Source organism: Myodes glareolus, chromosome 3 (assembly GCF_982192425.1).
Source record: "Myodes glareolus chromosome 3, mMyoGla1.1, whole genome shotgun sequence".
NCBI classification, from domain to species: domain Eukaryota; kingdom Metazoa; phylum Chordata; class Mammalia; order Rodentia; family Cricetidae; genus Myodes; species Myodes glareolus.
The window spans coordinates 72,609,567-72,628,735 of record NC_142028.1 but is presented as its reverse complement, the minus strand read 5'-3'; the positions used below and the strand labels follow the sequence as shown (position 1 = coordinate 72,628,735).

The window sequence follows — 19,169 nt, the reverse complement described above, 5'->3', positions numbered from 1 at the left end:
GTTTTCCTCTGGCTCCCATAATACTCCTTCTCTTTCACAGGATTCCTGGAGGTGCACCTAAGATTTGGTTGTGGGTCTCTACATCTGTTTTCATCCACAGCTAAGTGAAGCCTCCCTAATGACAACTGAGGCCTGTATTTTTCAAAGCTTCATTTGAGATCTTGGATTTGGCCTTCCAGGCCCTGGCAGGAAATAGCAAAGAGATAGTGTTTATACTAACAGGGCTCTAAAGTAGGTTCTATGATCAGTGAGACCACAAACCTGTTTTGTCTTTGAAGGAATCATCCTAAATGAGGGAGACTTAACTAGGACTTTGAAGAGCCTTAGACTTTAAAAGCCCTATGTATTAACAATCGTGGAAACAGGTAGTGAGTGACTCATGACTTTGTCCCCTGCTTGATTCCAGAGAGTCAGTTTACGTACTGCTCAACTCTGCCTATGTAAAGAAAATCCTACATGCTGTTCATAACCTCTTCTTCTCTCCTTTACTAAGCTAGGAATGTGCCTGTTAGCTCCTAAACTCATGACTGCAGCTACCAAGTAGCCAACTAATTCAAGGTTCTTGGTTATAAAAAGTAATAGGTTTTTTGACCCCATCCTGCCCTCATAATAAGTTTCTGTGCCGATGCAGTAAGCCAGATCAAGTTGAATTGAAAAAGTATAATAAGTTTATTTGAGCAAAGCGATTATGGGGCAAGTTCTCCAGTCCCAGAGATCAAGACTGAAGAAGCCCACAAATGAAAGCTGGTAGATTTTATAAGTTATAAGGCAAGGTGTGATGACATGTTGGCCACAAGCTAGGTTTGTGCCCATCTATGATCAAAAGCTGAGCACTTTCAATGGGGACTTGGGTAGCTGGCAACTTCAGGGGAGGAAATTGCAGTAGCCACCAAGAATGCAGACTGGACTTTTTGGCACCTTTCCTTTGTTTGAAGGTTCTCTGGATTTGGAGATAGGGTGGGGTGGGAAATGAGGCTTCCCAAATTAAATCATGACAGAAAGAGCTGGAGGTGCCTACCAAACAAAAAGCAAAAGCTTTTATTTGGTTTTAGCTTATCTTTTGGTTTTCAGGGTTTTGTTTTGTTTTGAGACAGGGTTTCTCTGTGTAATGGCCCTAGCTGTCCTGAAACTTGCTTTGTACACCAGGCTGGCCTTGAACTCACAGAGATCCACCACACCTGGCTAGTTTATCATTTTTAAACAACTCAGAATGAAAATAGTACATGCTTTACTTTTAAATGCAAAGGGTATAAGAAATAATTCATCCCACTTAGCAGACTGTGATGGTAATCAGGCTTCAGTCGTCATAAGTCAGTTCACTTCCCCTGGCTTTGATTTGATGCCAGTTTCAATATAGCATGGCTTCCTAAGTACTTTTATAAGATGAAGAAAACACATACATCCTACATCATACTCATGTATTTACTTTTAAAAAGTGAATATACTCCTATCCTGGATTATACTACACATTATTCAGTTAATTGGGACTGTCCGCTCAAGTCCAGTGCCCAGTGGAGATACTGCCTTTGAGCATACCTGTTGATAAACATGGTGAGCCAGACTTCTTCCATCTTCATTTCACCTATTCTACCTGTGACAGGTTTCACTATGCAAAGAGAAAACTTAAGAATATGACTCAATGCTTTGGTTAGGTTCATTAATAAATAAATGTTTTAAAAAAGAAAGAGAAAATTTTTAGAGATTATAAAGGTCCCGCTTTTCTTTTTCATTACTTTTTCTTAATTTTAGTTATCATACAGAATAATAGATTCCATTATGACATTTCCATGTGCATTTTTTTGTATTCTAAACCTAGATTTAAATCTGAATGCCACATATGAGAGAGAATATGCAATATTTGTCTTTCCACAAATACCTTCCTTTTCATCAAATTTTCAAGTTTTGGCATCTATGGGTACATCTTGCTTAAATCAATTATTTATTAATTATTTCCCAATTTTTAATTTTCTCATTTTATTTGTATTAATTAACTGAGTGATTCTCCACAAGAAAGTTATTAACAGCCATGCTAATTAAGCCAGTTAAAATTTTTAGTTCTTTTATCAATGGCCAGACCAAGAGTGGGCTCTTCGGAAAAGTCAGTACTCAAGCTCAGAGATCCGGCAGTTTTAAAGATAAATCTCCAATTACATCAGCGGGCTAGGGGAGGGAATTGATGTGTGTGGCAGGGGGACTAGTAACATCTTTTATGGTAAAGCTCAGTGGTATTTTCCAGATACTTCATAAAACATTTGGGCCATGGTCAAGGTCATAGACAATCCCTAAAAGGATTGCTAAGACAAATGTGGCTGTTAAGGGTGGAAGGCTGATAACACCTAAATTAATGAAATAAAATTAGGCTAGGATGGCATTACCATAGTCAGTTCATTAAGCTGAATTATGCAATAAGAGCTTTCCCTTTCCCCTATTTAGTTAGTTATTTAGCTACATCAGTGTGAACTCATGGATTCTTACTTATTTAACTAGTCATAATTTTTTACTGTCATCTGTTTAGATGTTCAGGCTGTCCACAATTTAGTAAGTGAAAGCCTCTTGTGATGTACTCATGTGTCTTTCTGATCTAGATGTCCAGGACACCTTGTATCTTCCACACCCACCAAATTGTTATGCAAAAGTGTACCAGTCTTCTTGAAACTGTGATCCTTTAAAGTTACACTGGATTTTGTTTTATTTTGTTTTTTGTTTTGTTTTGTTTTCAGTGTAGATCCTTGACAGCTTTTACTACATTCTCAAAAGTTAATATGATCAAGTTAATTAGCACATGAATTGCTGCTCCCAGGGCTTCCTCGATGAGGAAAATATGTTGGTGAGAACAGTTCTAGCTGTTAGTTGGAGTGTGAGGTACATTGCTTGAACAGTCAGGAACAGAAAGGTGAATGCTGGTGCTCACTGGCGCTCTCCCTTTTATTCAGAGAGAGATTTCTTTCTTCTGGATTACATGATAGTACCAAAGACTAGAATCATGGCCAGCTCTTCCACCTTAACTTTGATGATGCTTGCTTCTCTCACTTGTTAGAGGAGGTACTGTCAGTGTTACAAGATTGTCATGAAGGCCAAGTGGAACCCCAAATGTATAAGAACTTAAGTATTATTGATTAGGAAGTTAATTCTTTCCACCTTAGTAACACCAAAATGTGTTGGATTATATTCATGTCTTTCATCTTTCTCTGATAAAGACAGTCGTAAGTTGACTAATCACTTACATCTAGAAAAGTGAGAAAAGATTATAACAAATTCAAGGTCACATCATAAGGGACAGAACTAAAATTAGATCCCTAGTTCCTTGATACTATCCTTTTTTACTTTCTTTCTTTTTTCAAGCAGGATAATTAAGATAGAATGTAGCAAGGCAGATCAGGGCTTCCTAATAGGAAGAGCTTCCAGACCTTCCCTGGAGATAGCTTCTTCAGATCTAGTTATTATCCAGACCTTCCCTGGAGACAGCTTCTTCAGATCTAGTTATTATCCAGACCTTCCCTGGAGACAGCTTCTTCAGATCTAGTTATTATCCAGACCTTCCCTGGAGACAGCTTCTTCAGATCTAGTTATTATCCAGACCTTCCCTGGAGACAGCTTCTTCAGATCTAGTTATTATCCAGACCTTCCCTGGAGACAGCTTCTTCAGATCTAGTTATTATCCAGATCTTCCCTGGAGACAGCTTCTTCAGATCTAGTTATTATCCAGATCTTCCCTGGAGACAGCTTCTTCAGATCTAGTTATTATCCAGACCTTCCCTGGTGACAGTTTCTTCAGATCTAGTTATTATCCAGACCTTCCCTGGAGACAGCTTCTTCAGATCTAGTTATTATCCAGATCTTCCCTGGAGACAGCTTCTTCAGATCTAGTTATTATCCAGATCTTCCCTGGAGACAGCTTCTTCAGATCTAGTTATTATCCAGACCTTCCCTGGAGACAGCTTCTTCAGATCTAGTTATTATCCAGATCTTCCCTGGAGACAGCTTCTTCAGATCTAGTTATTATCCAGACCTTCCCTGGAGACAGCTTCTTCAGATCTAGTTATTAAGAAGCTGTTAAACTCTCCTGAAGCCTCATCTCAGTGTTGCTCACAAAAGATATGCATAACCTGGTTTTTAAGAGCTGTCCAATAAAATTGTTTGTTTTCTTTTGTCCAGATCTTTCAGTCCAATGAAGGCAACTTCCTGCCTAGTTTCATAGTTGTGCACTACACTATGTATGCTTAACCTTCAGGGAAAGAGAGAAGCAAACTATTAGTACTACTGTAAAGAGCTGAGACGGGGACTGCTCTTCTCTTGTTATCTGGCTTCATTTCTTTTTTTTTTCATTTTTAATATTTTTAATAGATTTTTATTGAGCCCTACATTTTCATCTCTTCCCTTCCCTGTCTCTCCCCTCCCCTTCAACCCTCCCTCATGGTCCCCATCTGTAGTGATGGGTCAGGAAGGCCTGCTTTTCGTCCCGCCCAGCTCCCACGGCTAGCTTTACACCCGAAATAACAACACACAAATTGTATTCGTTTAAACACTGCCTGGCCCATTAGTTCTAGCCTCTTATTGGCTAACTCTCATATTGATTCAACCCATTTCTAATAATGTGTGTGTCACCACGAAGTGGTGTCTTACCGGGAAGATTCTAACCTATGTCCATCTTGGGCCGGAGCTTCATGGCGACTGCCTGACTCTGCTTCTTTCTCCCAGCATTCTGTTTTGTCTACTCCGCCTGTCTAAATTCTGACCTATCAAGCCGATTCTTTATTAACCACTGAAAGTAACACAATAGACAGATGACCCTCCTACACCACCCATCTGGCTTCATTTCTATTCTGTAGCCATGTACTAGGTACCCACTGAGAGCCTTGTCTGTCAGGTGATTCATTACCTCCCTACCCCACTTAGGTTCATGGGCTTTCACTGTCTTGGGACTCATAAAAACCAGTTTGAAGGAGGCGTTTGGCTGGTTTACTCAGGCTAAGGTATAAAATAAGTAGAGTGCTGAATTTAATGAGAGTTAAGTTCTTTCTATGAAATGTGTTAGAAGAATTTTCTCCAGCATTGCTGTCGATATGTGCTGGGCTGTGTGAATATTCATGTTATGTTACTTTTCCTGTTGTTGTGACCAAATACCTTTTGAAACAGCAGCTCACGGAAGGGAGGGCTTCTCTTGTCTCACAATTTGAAGGCATAGTAGTTCAAGGGCAAGTAGGGCAAGGAAAGGGTGGTAACAGAGCAGTTCTAACTTTTGGAAAGAGTGTGAGACACCTTGCATCAGCAGTCAGAAAGTAGAGAGAAATGAGCGCTAGGATGCCACTGGTTTTCTGCTGTCTACTTTTTATTTATGGACCCCAACCCATGAAATAGTACCATCTACATTTGAGGTAAATCTTCCCATAACCTATAACTCTCTAGAAATACCATCATAGGCACACCTAAATAATTCTAAATCTCATCAAGTAGACTTGATCAACTATCAGATGTACTCTTAAAGACTTTTAAAAAAAATTATATGAATTATATCTTCATGTCACTGTAGTAGAAATTAAAACATGGAACTTTCTAAATATATTTTTTAATTTATTTGTTTTATGTGTATAAATGTTTTGCCTGCATTTATGTCTGTGTACTGTGTGTGCCCAGTGCCCAAGCGGGCTAGGTTTTTGATTTTTAGGACTGAGTTATGGCAGTTGTGAATCATTTTTTCGGTACTGGGACAATTTCCATCGGGTCTTTTGAAGAACCACTAGTGTTTTGTTTTGTTTTCTTTTTATTTTTTTTAGCTGATAAGCCATCTCTCCAGTCTCAAAACTTTTTAAAACAGGAATATACAAGAACATATTCCATGGAAACAAGCCAGGTGTCTGTGAACAGATAAACAGATTGAGAAATTGTAGTATATGCAGACAGTGAAACTCAGTCTTAAAAGTCTGGGATGAGCAGAGGGAAAAAAAGAATGGAATAGAATAGCAATGTGAATGTCATTTGTAACAATATGGACAAACCCAGAGGACTTTTTGCTAAGTGAAATAAGTCAAATATAAAAGGATACTACATGATTCTACTCATGAACTATCTAAAGCAGTCAAGAGTATAGAAACAGACTAGAATGGCAGTTGCCAAAGGGTAGGTGAAAGAAAAATGCTGAATTATGATTCAGTGGATGGGCATAAAGTTTCAATAATGCATGGTAAGTTTCAGAGACGTACTGTACCACAATACACACACACACACATACATACACACACACACTCACTCACACACTCACTCACTCACTCACTCACACTATATGCTTAAGATTTTGTTAGAAATGTAGTTCTCATATGTCTTAGGGTTTTTGTTTCTGTGTGGAGACACCATGACCACAGCAATTCTTACAAGGAAAACATTTTATTGAAATGATGGCTTTCAGTTTCAGAAGTTCAATCTATTATCATCATGACAGGGAGCATAACATAGTACAGACAGATGTGGTGCTGGAGCTGAGAGTGCTACATCTTGCAGGAAACAGGAAGTCAACTAAAAGTCACACCAAGGGAAGCTTGAACAAGAGAACTCAAAGCCTGCCTGCACAATGACACACTTCTCCGACAAGGCCATACCTCCTAATAGTGTCATTGCCTTTGTAGGTTATTTTCTTTTAAACCATGACATCATGTTGAATGTTCTTATCACACACATACACAAAATGAAACATAAGAAAAGTTTTGGAGGTGATGACTGTTTTTTTACCTTGATTATGCTATTATAAGTATATGCATGTATCCAAATTCATTGAGCAATGTGCATTAAACATTTGCATATTTATATATAAATGAAAGATGTTTCTATTTTGTTTTATATTTGTGGATGTTTTGCATACACTAATGTCTGTGCATCACATACATGCCTCACATCCACAGGTCATAATAATGCATTGGATCCCCTGGAACCTGAGTAATCTATCATTGTTAGCTGTCACATAGATGCTAGGAATTAAATCTGAGTTCTCTGGAAGAGTAGCCAATACACTAAACCACTGAGCAACCTTTCTAGCCCCCAGAAAGCTGGGGGTTTTTTTTTAAGTATTTAGTAATGAGTAAACAGTTCAAGAAAAAAAACATACACAAGTACACTTTTGTTACCTGTCCGAACAATAATACCCTCAAAGTAGCCTCTGGAAAAGTTCACCATGAAAGAATGAATGTGAAAAAGGAAAATAATACTGATTACCAATAGAAACCATTTGTACTTTATAGACTCTCAAAAAGGATTTTTCCTTTAATTTTTTCTTTTTGTATCTCTCTGTGTGTGCATGTTCATTTTATGTACAAATAAGAACATACATGCGTGCACATGAGTTTGGAGGCCAGAGGACAAACTTGGCTACCATTCCTCTTCAGGCACTATCTTGGGTTTTAGAAACGAGGTCTCTCACTGGCCTAGGGCTTATCTGATTAACCTAGGCTGACGTCTCAGCCAGTCCCAGGGATTCATGTGCTTCCATCTCCACAATACTGTGGTAACAAGCATATACCACCTTGCCTGGCTTTTTATGTACATTCTGAAGATCAAACTCAGATCCTCATGTTTGGGCAGCAAACACTTCACTAATTAAGCTGTTTTCCCTAGAAGTCTCCAGACTACACACTATCTTCATAACTTTTTTGAGACAGTCTTATTCCGTAGCTCAGACTAACCTTGGCCTCACCACAGTCTACCTTCCTTGGCTTTCCAAGTGATTGTGTTATATAGGCATAAGCCACCATTCTTACATAGCTTACATAACATACAAAATATTCCCCCTTCCTTTATTTAAATGTATGTGTGCTGTAGATTAAACCCAGGACTCATGATGCCCATGAGCACATGCTTTGCCAGTGAGCTGTGCCCCGGCCTAAACCCATCTTACTAATAGTGAGTATTTGGATCAAGTTTTAATAACTTGCTAGTTATTAAAAATAATACTACTATGAGCATTAATGCACATATGCTGATATATATGTGCAAGAACCTCCCTGGTGTTTATACCTATGGTTGGAATTGCCAAATCATGGGGATAAATACATCCTCTGATTTATTCAGTAATGTGTATGATGCCCTACTCTAGTGACTCAGCAAGCCACACTTGACATCAGATATTACCAGAATCAGTATGTAAATCTTATCAATTGATCTAATATTCCTTTTTAAAATATATCTTCCCCCAGGCTCTAAACCAAACCATATATTGCATTAACTGTATGTCATGTTCACCTTCAGAATCTAGAATAGCTCTTGTATTTTTCTCTCTACATTGACAAGACTAGTTGTTTTGTTAACTGAACCTCAGTTTGGTGTGTCTGACCTCAAGATAACTGATTTGAAGCTGAGATGATAAATATGTTGTATTCTCAGTCCATCAAGTTAGAAGATAGACTGGACGTGTTCCAGGTGAAGTGATGTTAGATATGGTTAGCAGGTTCAGGTGCTGGAACACTTCTCTTGATTTCTGGGACTTCATACTCATTTTCTTTTGGATTCTCTTTTGGACCACTCTTTAATCTCTTTGCCAGCTCTTCTGTCTAACTGATGTATATTAATGTGTCTTAGAAACTATCTTTTTCTCTCTTTTCATGATTATGTATTTATACTCAACAAAATCTTATTTAGTCAAATGATTTTACATACCATTAAACACACTGATGATTCTCAAATTTTTATCTTCAGTTCTAGCATCTCCTTTGAATTCCAGACTCAGATATATAACTCCCTAATTAACGTTTCCGTATTTTAATATCTAATAGACAGCTCATAAGAAACAATTTTAGAAATTCAATTCTGAATCTCTTTCTCTGGTGTTTTCCTCCCCAATAAAAGGCATCATTGATCTCCCAACTGTCCCAGCTAATAACATTGTTTCATGTATAACTCTTCTTTTTCATTAGATATAATTTTAACTGGATGTGTTCAATATGCTTTTGTGGTTTGCTTGCTAATTTTTTGCTTCCTGACATCCAGTCAAGTCAACTCTTCCTTCAAATGTACTCTGAATCCAATTACTGTTTCTCTAATAATATCAAGATTTCAATGCACCATTATACTTTGGTGGGGTATGTGTGCATGTATGCATGTGTGCACGTATTTACATGTGTATAATGGTATACTGACCCATACATGCACATGTGGAGGCCAGAGACCAACTTCAGGTGTCTTCTTCCTCTGTTGCTTTCTACTTGCCCCCTTTTGAGACAAATTCTCAGTGAACATGGAGCTTGCCTTTTAGGCTAGACTGGGTGGCTAATGAGTCTCTGGAATCCACCAGTGTCACAGGTGCACAGCACTAGGACCCACTTTTATCAGTGAGTGCTAGGGATCTTAACTCACATCCTCATTCTTATGCAGCAAGCACTGAGCCTTCTCCACAGTCCTGTTTTCTGTCTTCTCTGTTTCTTTTATGCTGATATAGTTCATTTAAAGCATCTGGAAGGTTCCCTCATAATATCCAACTTCCTCAAAGGCACCTACCATCTTATCAATCTAGATTGCTTTTTTTCTGTTTTCACAATTCACAAATTGTATACTCTGGCTTTTTGTCATTTAATTTTTATTTGACTTCTTTCATGTAGCTTATTTCTGTGAAATTCAGCTATGTTGTTACATATAAAAATGGTTAGCAGTAGTTCTTGTGTGATTCTTGTGGTGTTCCTCTCTATGAATATACTGCATTCTGTTCTTCTGTTTGTCATTTTTGTCATGAAAAATGCTGTAATAAATATCCTAGCACATGTCTGTTGGTAACCGTATTGTTTATTTTGTTGGTTCATAAGGTATACAACTAAGCAGTTTTCCAGAATGGTTTATATTCAGATCAAGAGTATTGAATTCTAATTCCTTCACATCCTTCACCATTTTTAGGGATGGATTTCAGTTCTTTAAAGTTGGGAATTATGATGGAATATAGTAGTAGTTTCAAGTACTTGTATGTCTTTGTGTACTATATGTTGACTCCATGTGAGTACTAGAGGTCTGAATTCGAATGCTCTTTCTTGTACTGCAAGCACTTTACTGACTGCACCATCCCCCAGCACTCCCCACACAAACCTTGTTTTTTGAGTTGAGGTCTCTCATTGAGCCACTCCACTAGATAGTGTAGGCTGGTGGCCAAGGAGCCCCAGCTGTCTTCCTATCTCTGTCTCTCTGGAGCTGGGATTCCAAGCACATACCAGCACACCCAACTTTTTTAGATAGATCCTGGGTTTAGACGTAAGTCCTTGTGCTTACATAGAGAGCGGTTTAGTAGCTAGCTACCCCGCTTAATCTGTTCATTCTTACTACTTTTCTTCTCTAATCTATTCTCCACATTGCAAACTCATGTCCATCTATACTAACTTCAAACACTAACATGTTCCCACATTAGAATTTCTATTTGTTACACATTAGACTTATCAAAACAGTCTTTGACAACTCTTCAGTGGGGTCTTCATAGGCTTGCCCTTTGGAACAGTACTTAAATCTCTTCTCTTAAAAGAATGCTTCCCAAACAATGTGGTATCCTTACCCTACATGAATCATAGCACTTGTCAGTACTTGGTACTCTGATACATATTATTCCTTTTCCATTTCTCCCACTAAATTGAGTGGAAACTATGTCTGCTTTGTCCACTGTTCTATTCCCAGGACTCAAACAATATATAACCTATGGCAAGTGATCAATAATTATTTTTGTAATGAATTAAGTATTCCTTATCTCTAAATAGTCTAAATTTAAGGAGAAGATGAATGAATGACATAAAATTAAGTAGTCCACAGAATACTTTAGAAGTGCTGACTTAATGGTGTCCTGGTCAGAGAAGACTTCAATAAGAATGTGGTCTTAGATTAAGCTTGGAAAATTGCTTGGTGGCGGTGCAAAAGCTCATTCCAGGATAGGCTCCAAGGCTACAGAAAAGTCCTGTCTCGAAAAAATGAAAAAAAGAAAGAAAGAAAATTAAGTATTGATACATAAGAGTAATGAAGAGCTCAATATATAAAGCAACTAGAATAAAGGTTGATGTATGACATCAATCATAACTAGAGTGCAAAGAAGAGTCAAAAGTCTGAACTTTTGGGAATCACGATAAAGGATTTAGACTTTAATGAAGAGCAAACATTTTAAATTGAGGAGAAATGATTTCCATTTTCATGTTTCACACACACACACTGCACTAATCATGCTAAAACCTCAGCCATGTTGATATCACCTTGGCTGTCAGTGTTCACTTTGAAAACAAAGTTCTTGCCTCACTGAGTAGCCACTGAGAGGCACCACTTCTCTTCTATTAGATCTTAATTCTCATCAGAAAAAGACTATAAACTCCTGAGATCTGTCCCAGTTCTGAGCCTCTGGTTCTAGCCACAGGCTTCACCTTGAACTTGGGTCACAATGCTTCTCTAAGATAATTAGGGAAATCTTTAATATTTTCCTGTATCTACTAGAAATTATTTTTTAAAGAAACTTCTATTGTAGCCCAAATAAACTCAATTTGTTTTGTAATTTTCTAAGCATCTAGGTCAAATGTCAAGAAACTAGGACAAACTCCCTGAACAGAAATGTTATTTTTTTCTTCTGTCTGGGATAGTGTCTTGGCTAATCTTATGTCAACTTGATACAAGCTAGAGTCATCTGAAAGGAGGGAGCTTCAATTGAGAAGATGCATCCATATGATCCAGCTGTAAGGCATTTTCTTAATTAGTTAGTGATTGATGGGGGAGAGCCCAGCCCATTGTGAATGGTACCACCCCTTAGCTGATGGTTCTGGGTTCTATAAAAAAAGGCAGAGCAAGCCATGGGAAACAAGCCAGTAAGCAGCACCCCTCCATGACCTCTGCATCAGCTTCTGCCTTCAGGTTCCTGCTCTGTTTGAGATCCTGTCCTGGCTTCTTTCAGTGATGCTCTACAGTGTGGAAGTATAAGCTCAATAAACCCTTTCCTCCCCAGATTGCTTTTTGGTCATTGTGTTTTGTCACAAGAGAAATCCTAATTAAGACAGGTGGAAATACAGGAAGAGGAATAATAGAATGAGTCTTTTTCTTACAGTTGTGATTCCAAAGAATCCTTCCCCTGCATCTGATGTGAATACTGAGAAGCCCAGCATCCACAGCACCAAAACTGTCTTGGAGCATCAACCAGGGCAGAGGGGGCGCAAACCAGGAAAGAAGCGGGGCCGAACACCCAAGATCCTTATTCCCCATCCCACCTCTACCCCATCCAAGTCAGCTGAACCTTTGAAATTCCCAAAGAAGAGGGGTCCCAAACCTGGCAGTAAGGTAGGTAAAAATGTGGGCTTCCCAGAAAGAGGTATGAAACAGCAAAGAGGCAATTCAGCCACATATTTCATCTCGAAAAGGAGCACATCTAGCCATCTTGTCCACCTAGTTGGTGGTTTTTAGGAGAAATCTAGATTATCATCTCTATTCTAGCACTTACTTGTAGTTTACTAATGTTAGAGATAGGATAGTAGGAATAGGAAACCAATTTTAGTTTTTGAGAGAGTCTATCCAATGTCTTCCATAGATAAAAGATCCTGCCTCTCATTAACCTTCACAAAATAGATGCCTAGCATGTAAATAGAATATATTAATTCTGTAAATGTATTTCGTTTGCTATTGCTAAGATTTCTTTTTAAAACTTCATTTAATTATTTAATGTCAGACTATATTAGATGCTATTGCATTCATATCATGATCATCACAAAGCTCTGGGAGACTATTAGCATTACTTTATTATGAAGTAAATTAAAAGTTAGACATGTGAAATGATTTTCTTAAGACCATATAGCAAGTGAATGACAGACTACATTTACTGGTTTTACATCTAGTTCCAAGGTCACCACTACACACACACCTAAGGGTCATATATGTAACATGAGGGGCTGGCATGTTGGGGTTTCTGTCCCGCCCAGTACCCCGCAGCCGGCAAATCCCAAAGAGAAAATCACACACAGGACTCCATAAGGTTATAAACTGATTGGCCCATTAGGTCAGGCTACTTATTAGCTATTATAACTTATGTTACCCCATTATCCTTATCTATGTTAGCACATGGCTCCATACCTTTCTCAGCAGGGCAAGTTACATGCTGCCTCTTTGATGGTCTGCACAGGAGTGGCGGAGGAACCTCTCTGCTTCCCAGAATTTTCCTGTTCTCATTGCATCACCTCTACTTCCTGTCTGGTTTTCCCTTCTATACTGCCTGCCTGGCCAATCAGCGTTTTATTAAAATATGATTGACAGAATACAGACAATTCTCCCGCATCACATATACTTTCCTCTAATGTAGGAAAAGATCAAGTCAAGCTTCACTGAGCATGGCTACTGAATGATTGTACTACTTCTTAAATCATTCAGTGTTTCCACGGATAGCTTCCCTAGCAAAAGAAATGGTGTGAAAAAAAAAAAGAAACTTCTCTAGGGCCCTTGTTATCATCTCTCCTCCACTTCCTAATGATCAAGGGTTTCTCAAAACCTCCCTTCTGAATTTGATTACTTGAATCACCCTGTGGAAATGATGTCCTGTTCTCTCTGGACCTCCATTGCAGTCCCATATTTTCCCTAGAGTTGGTTATTTGGTTGATTTGCTATGCTTGTTAATAACTCTAGCTAACATTAGTCCTTGTAGAGTATAAGCTCCTCAAGGTAAAGCACCTAACCTTCTCTTCTCTCTTCCTCCTTGTATCCCAGTCTCACAGGAGATGTTCTGTATATGTAAGATGGATGGATGGACGAATGAATGGATGATTCTAGTCATGACACTACCGCTCTTAATTGTCTTTTTTTTTAATTGGATTTAAATTCTCAATGTCACTGCTTACTCTTTCTGTATAATATTCACTGCTAATACCTAGCGCTGGTCCTGCAGTGTTATTACTACTAAGACGACAACTGCTACTGCTGCTGCTGTTACTGTATCACAGCATTACTTCACTCTTCGCTTTCTCATCCTGTGGAGGAGAGGCTGAATAAAGGTCCTAAGAATGCAAGGCCAGAGGGGCTTGGTTTTGATTACGTGGGCATATCTTGAGGGTAGTCAAAAGAGAGAATGTCTGTATCTGAGAGACTCCAAAAACAAAAATGAGAGAACAAACTGAAATTAAAACAGAAGGTCTTTGTTTCAGTATAAAAGGAGCTATCTCAAATAGTAGTAAGCTCCCGTACTTACAAGTGTTTTCTCAGGGACTAGGTGGAACTGCCAGGGATCCGTTTCTAGAAAAAGAAGGCAGAAATATTGAAGATGATTTTTTTTCAGAAAAATCTTTTAATTTATTTTACCTGTTACCTGTCACCAAATCCTTTTAAATTTGTTTTAGCATACATTTTGGTAGTTAACAAAGTACAAGCCATTTAAATATATTCTAGAATTTCTCTTCAAAATAAAACAGAATAAGTAGGAAAAAACATTGAAATCATAGAATCAGAATGCTAAATATTAAAATTACTATAATCTTCAGTTATGATAATCTTTATCATAATTATTATTGATTCTTTAAGAATATCACATTATGCACTCCAGTCACATTCATTTCCCAGTCTCTCTACATTTGCCATTACTCTTGTAATGGCCCCTCAAGGGAAACCTTAAAAGAAATAACAAAAATATAATAAAGATAAATAAATATAAATAAGAGTATTAACTAAAAAGCAAATTTAAAAAGACTAAAACAAAAACAAGAAAACTGACTAAGGAAGCAACACTCCGAGAAGAGTGTTGGTGAGGGTCTAGTGTTCATGGTGTGCTGAAAGCCAGAGGCCTTGAACCTGGCCAGCAATGCATTAAATAGTGAACATTTGCGAGTAAAGCTGTTTACACAGAAGGGTATACTACATGGTACACAGTAACCCCTATGCCACTAAGACAAATGGAAAGGTGAGAAAGATGGAGGAGCAAAGTAGTTTTGTTTGTTTGTTTGCTTGCTTGTTTTTATTTTCTTGTTTTTGAAGATGATTACATTATAGGGCTTTGAATATCCTTTGAAAACTGAGAACTCAGTTATTATGATTGCTCTGCTCTGCACCCTTCAGGAAGTCAAAAACATAGTAGCCATTCTCTTGAAAGTAAATATTCTCATGGTATCATGATTTGTGTCCTAACATCTGACCCCTTTTACTCTTTTGCATAATCATATGAAAGTATAAGCCTTCCATGTGATGACACCGCTTCTTTTTGAAACAAAAAGAAAGTCTTAGAAACCAGACACATTTAGGTTTTGGTCTCATCCCCATTTATGGTCACCGTGTGACTTTGGAATAGCTTCTTTCAGTAAGGTGTTGAGTCTCCTTACCCCCTGTTAAGTGGAACTAAGTTTGTAGGTGGAGACTGCTCATTCATTCCCAGCCAACTAGACCTGAATAATCACAGAAACTATATTATTACAACACTGTTTGGCCTATTAGCTCAGGCTTCTTACTAACTCTTATATCTTAAATTAACCCATTTCTATTAATCAGTGTATCACCGCAAGGTTGTGGCCTACAAACAAAGTTCCGGTGTCTGTCTCCTTGGGCAGCTATATGACGTCTCCCTGATTCCTCCTACTCTCTCTCTGTATTCTTCCAGACTGCATATATTCTGCCCTGCCGTAGGCCAATATAGCTTCTTTATTAACCAATGGTAATAAAACATATTTATAGCATACAGAGGGGAATCCCACATCAAAGTTAATGCATGAATCTGTGTAATACATGTAATTACACCTAAAATGCTAATGATACCTTCCATCTTTCCGCTTTCTTCTACAACTCAGCTTACCAGGCCACTCTTTGAGGGACCCTGAAATCATAGTACCAACTCATTGAAGTTGAATTTGTATTTATTTACCTTCTATTATGACTTCCTACTTACATAGAATTTTACTTTCAGGAGTATCTGATATTGTAAGCATATGTCCATTTCTAATAAGGGTTTTGCTTGATGACTTCCTCATGTGAAGCCATCTGATAGATGACCACTGCCATCAGCAAATCTCTGTAGATTAAATTATGTGTCCTTAGAGGGCAGCAGATTTATACAGCAGATTCATACTTTGTAAAAGATGATTTTTGGATCTTGGTAATAGTTGTTTTCCTTGTATACCCAAAGGCTTTTAGAAACTGTTTTTGGAAACATTCTGAGTTCCAGCAAAAAATAATAACAATAAAAGGTTTCTCTCAGATCTTCTTGATTACCCCCTTTTTGGTAATCTATACTATATGCTTCATGATAAACATTTATTAATACTTATGTGTTAAGTGCCATGTGAGGAATGGCACTCAGACCTTCACGGAGCTCTAAGTCAATAGGGAGCATCAGTGTGCAAGCAAGTAATGATAGCACATGAACAGTACAAAGTATGGAGCTAAGAAGAAAAGTAAGAGAACTTCCTAGATGGACATAAATTTATAACATAAAAAAGAACATTTCCTGTTGAAGAGAAAGCTTAAAATTGTAAGATGTGAGCCAGATAAAATCGCAGAGTTTTAGAGAATTCTGACTGGGGACTGTTAGATTATTAAGGGAAGGAGTAGCAGGTAATGAGTTAAAGAGAGGAGGCAGAGGAAAGCATCTGGTAGAGTCAGAAGGTTCAATTCCATTTAGAGAAAGAAACAAAATAGCATTAAGCCATAGCATGCTTTCTGCTTTTATCTGCCCAATTTACAAAAGATTTAGAGTTCTTATGATACTGAATCTAGCATAAAAGTGCATTACTACAGAGAAACCCTGTCTTGACAAAAAAAAAAAAGTGCATTAAACAGAAAATGTTTACTAAGTACTTTCAGTATGTACAACTTTGGGGCCAGATACTGAGTAGCAAATAAAATGTGGTTCCATTAATAAATATGTTTGTTTCATGGGTGTACTGAGTGCTAGGAATAGAGAAATGAAAGGGGAAAGTACCATGCACAGGTAGCAAACTTTTCCCATCCATTTTAACAGAGGAAACCTCGAACTTTGCTGAGCCCACCACCCACCTCACCAACAACCAGCACCCCTGAACCGGATACCAGCACTGTTCCCCAAGATGCTGCCACCATCCCCAGTTCAGCCATGCAGGCTCCCACAGGTAAGAGCAGAGGATGGAACTAGCTGCAGTTTGCCCCTGAGGCATAGTGTCTACATTTCCTCTTGTCTTCTACCAATAACTAACCCTGTCCATGTGTAAACCTAGGTCTAAAAGAATTCTGTATAGCTTTTGAAATATAAAACTTTCATTTTGTCAGAACGATAAGGAAAAAAAAACAGCTGGGGAGATGGCTTGGAGGTTAAGAGCACTGTCTGTTCTTTCAGAGGTCCTGAGTTCAATTCCCAGCAACCACATGGTGGCTCACAGCCATCTGTAATGAGATCTGGTCCCTCTTCTGGCCTGCAGGCACACATGCAGGCAGAACACTGTATACATAATAAATAAATAAATAAACCTTTAAAAAAAGAAAAAAAATGGAAAAAAAGAAATACACACACACACACAAAAAAAAACTGGGGTAATTGTTCTGTGAACTCAAAGCTGGGAAACTGGGGCAGGTTGCAAAGAATAGGAAAACATTCAAAGCTTGCTGATCCAGTTTAGAGTAATACTCATCTTGTTTAGTTGGGTCATTTCCTTATTAATGGATCCTTCTACCTTTCAGAAGCCTTGTAGCATAAGGCTGCCACCATTCCAGTATAGATGAAAAGCTTCTGAATTTAAAAAAAAATCATTAGTGGAAGCAAACCTTGATACAGTGAAAATGAATTTTACTTTGGGTACCAGACAATGAATGATTGATTCAAAGTAAAATCTGGTAGCTAATGAGAATGGATAATCAACCTGGGGGGGTGTGTGTGTTATACACTGGCTGACACATGCAAAAGTCATATGTGTTCCCATTTTATAAAATACCTATCAAGGTAGCTGTAAAATGCCTATAACCTTTAGTGCACTTTCTTCCACTTTGTCTTCAAGACCTGAAAGTCTCTCTTCGTGTCTTCATCTGTTGCTGAGGTTTTTTGTTTAACTTACTGAATTTTTCATTTTGAATTTTATTTCAACTTGACTTTTCTTTAGCAATTCTATTTATTTGCTAAATTATACTTTCAGATCTTAAGTTGTTTTCATTATTTCATTCAACTCTTTCTGTTTTCATTGTCTTCATTAAAGCATTTAGTAATGTCCACTTCAAGGTCCTCAGAGCCTACTACAATAGGTCTGATGGCTTCTGCTGGAGGAGTATTGTCTTGGTTGTTCATGTTTGTGTTTCCACTGGGATCTGGGCAGCTAGTGTTATAACATTTGAGATGTTTCTGGGTATAAATATCCAGTCTTACCTTTGATGGGTGGGTGTTGTCTTAGGGTTTCTATTGCTGTGAAGAGAAACTATAATCATGACAACTCTTACAAGGAAAACATTTAATTGGGTGACTTACAGGTCAGAGGTTCAGTCCATTATCATCAGGGTGGGACATGGTGGCATTAGGGCAGACATGGTACTGGAGAGACTGGTGAGAGTTCTACATCTTGTGCAGGCAACAGGAAGTGAACCGAACACTGGGTGTGGCTTGAGCATATATGAAACCTCAAACCCCACCCCCACAGTGACACACTTCCTCCAACAAGACCACATCCACTGCAACAAAACCACAACTCCTAATATTGCCACTCCCTTTGGGGGCTATTTTCTTTCAAAGAACTACAAGTGTGTTTTGTTCTTTCCTTGCTGTTTCCCCATTCTGGGTTCTAGTCAAGTGTAGCATCTATGGGGTCCCTGGTAAAGAGCAGTTTTGGATTCCAGCCAAGTGTGACAACTATGTGTCCCTTGTCGAGAGTGGTTCTCTACGTCAGCAGGGAGTCTCAAAGGAGTGGGGGTAGACTAGATATGGAAAGAATGAGAACGGCTATGGAGAACTAGGTTTTCCCTAGACCCACTCGAAAGCCAGGAAACGGGGATTCATAATATCATTATCCTTTTACTAACTATATGACATGTAGCAGTGTCTTCCTTACCACTTCTGATAGAAGTTATTGGTGCCATATCTTTTATCTTTTCACAAAACCAACTTTTGGTTTTTGGGGTGTTTTTTTTTAATTTTTTTTCTTTAAATTTCATTAGTTTCTTCTCTAATTTTTATTCTCTTCTGCTTAGTCTGGGTTTAATTTCTTTTTTTTTTGAGTTTCTTTGGGTGTAAATTTGTATTACTGATTTGGGATGTTTCTTTTCTAAATCTTTTC

General features: G+C 38.1%; 1 protein-coding gene across 11 annotated transcripts in view; it reads left to right on the top strand.

Moving 5' to 3' along the window:
• Nucleotides 1-19,169, top strand: part of Scmh1 (Scm polycomb group protein homolog 1) — a 153,126-nt gene that overhangs the window by 110,705 nt on the left and 23,252 nt on the right. For all 11 annotated transcript variants that reach the window (XM_085686511.2, XM_087904654.1, XM_085686510.2 and 8 more), the window contains 2 exons: nt 12,029-12,258; nt 16,901-17,027. In XM_085686511.2, coding sequence (XP_085542637.1) covers nt 12,029-12,258; nt 16,901-17,027 — 357 coding nt within the window. The remainder of the gene's footprint in view (nt 1-12,028; nt 12,259-16,900; nt 17,028-19,169) is intronic.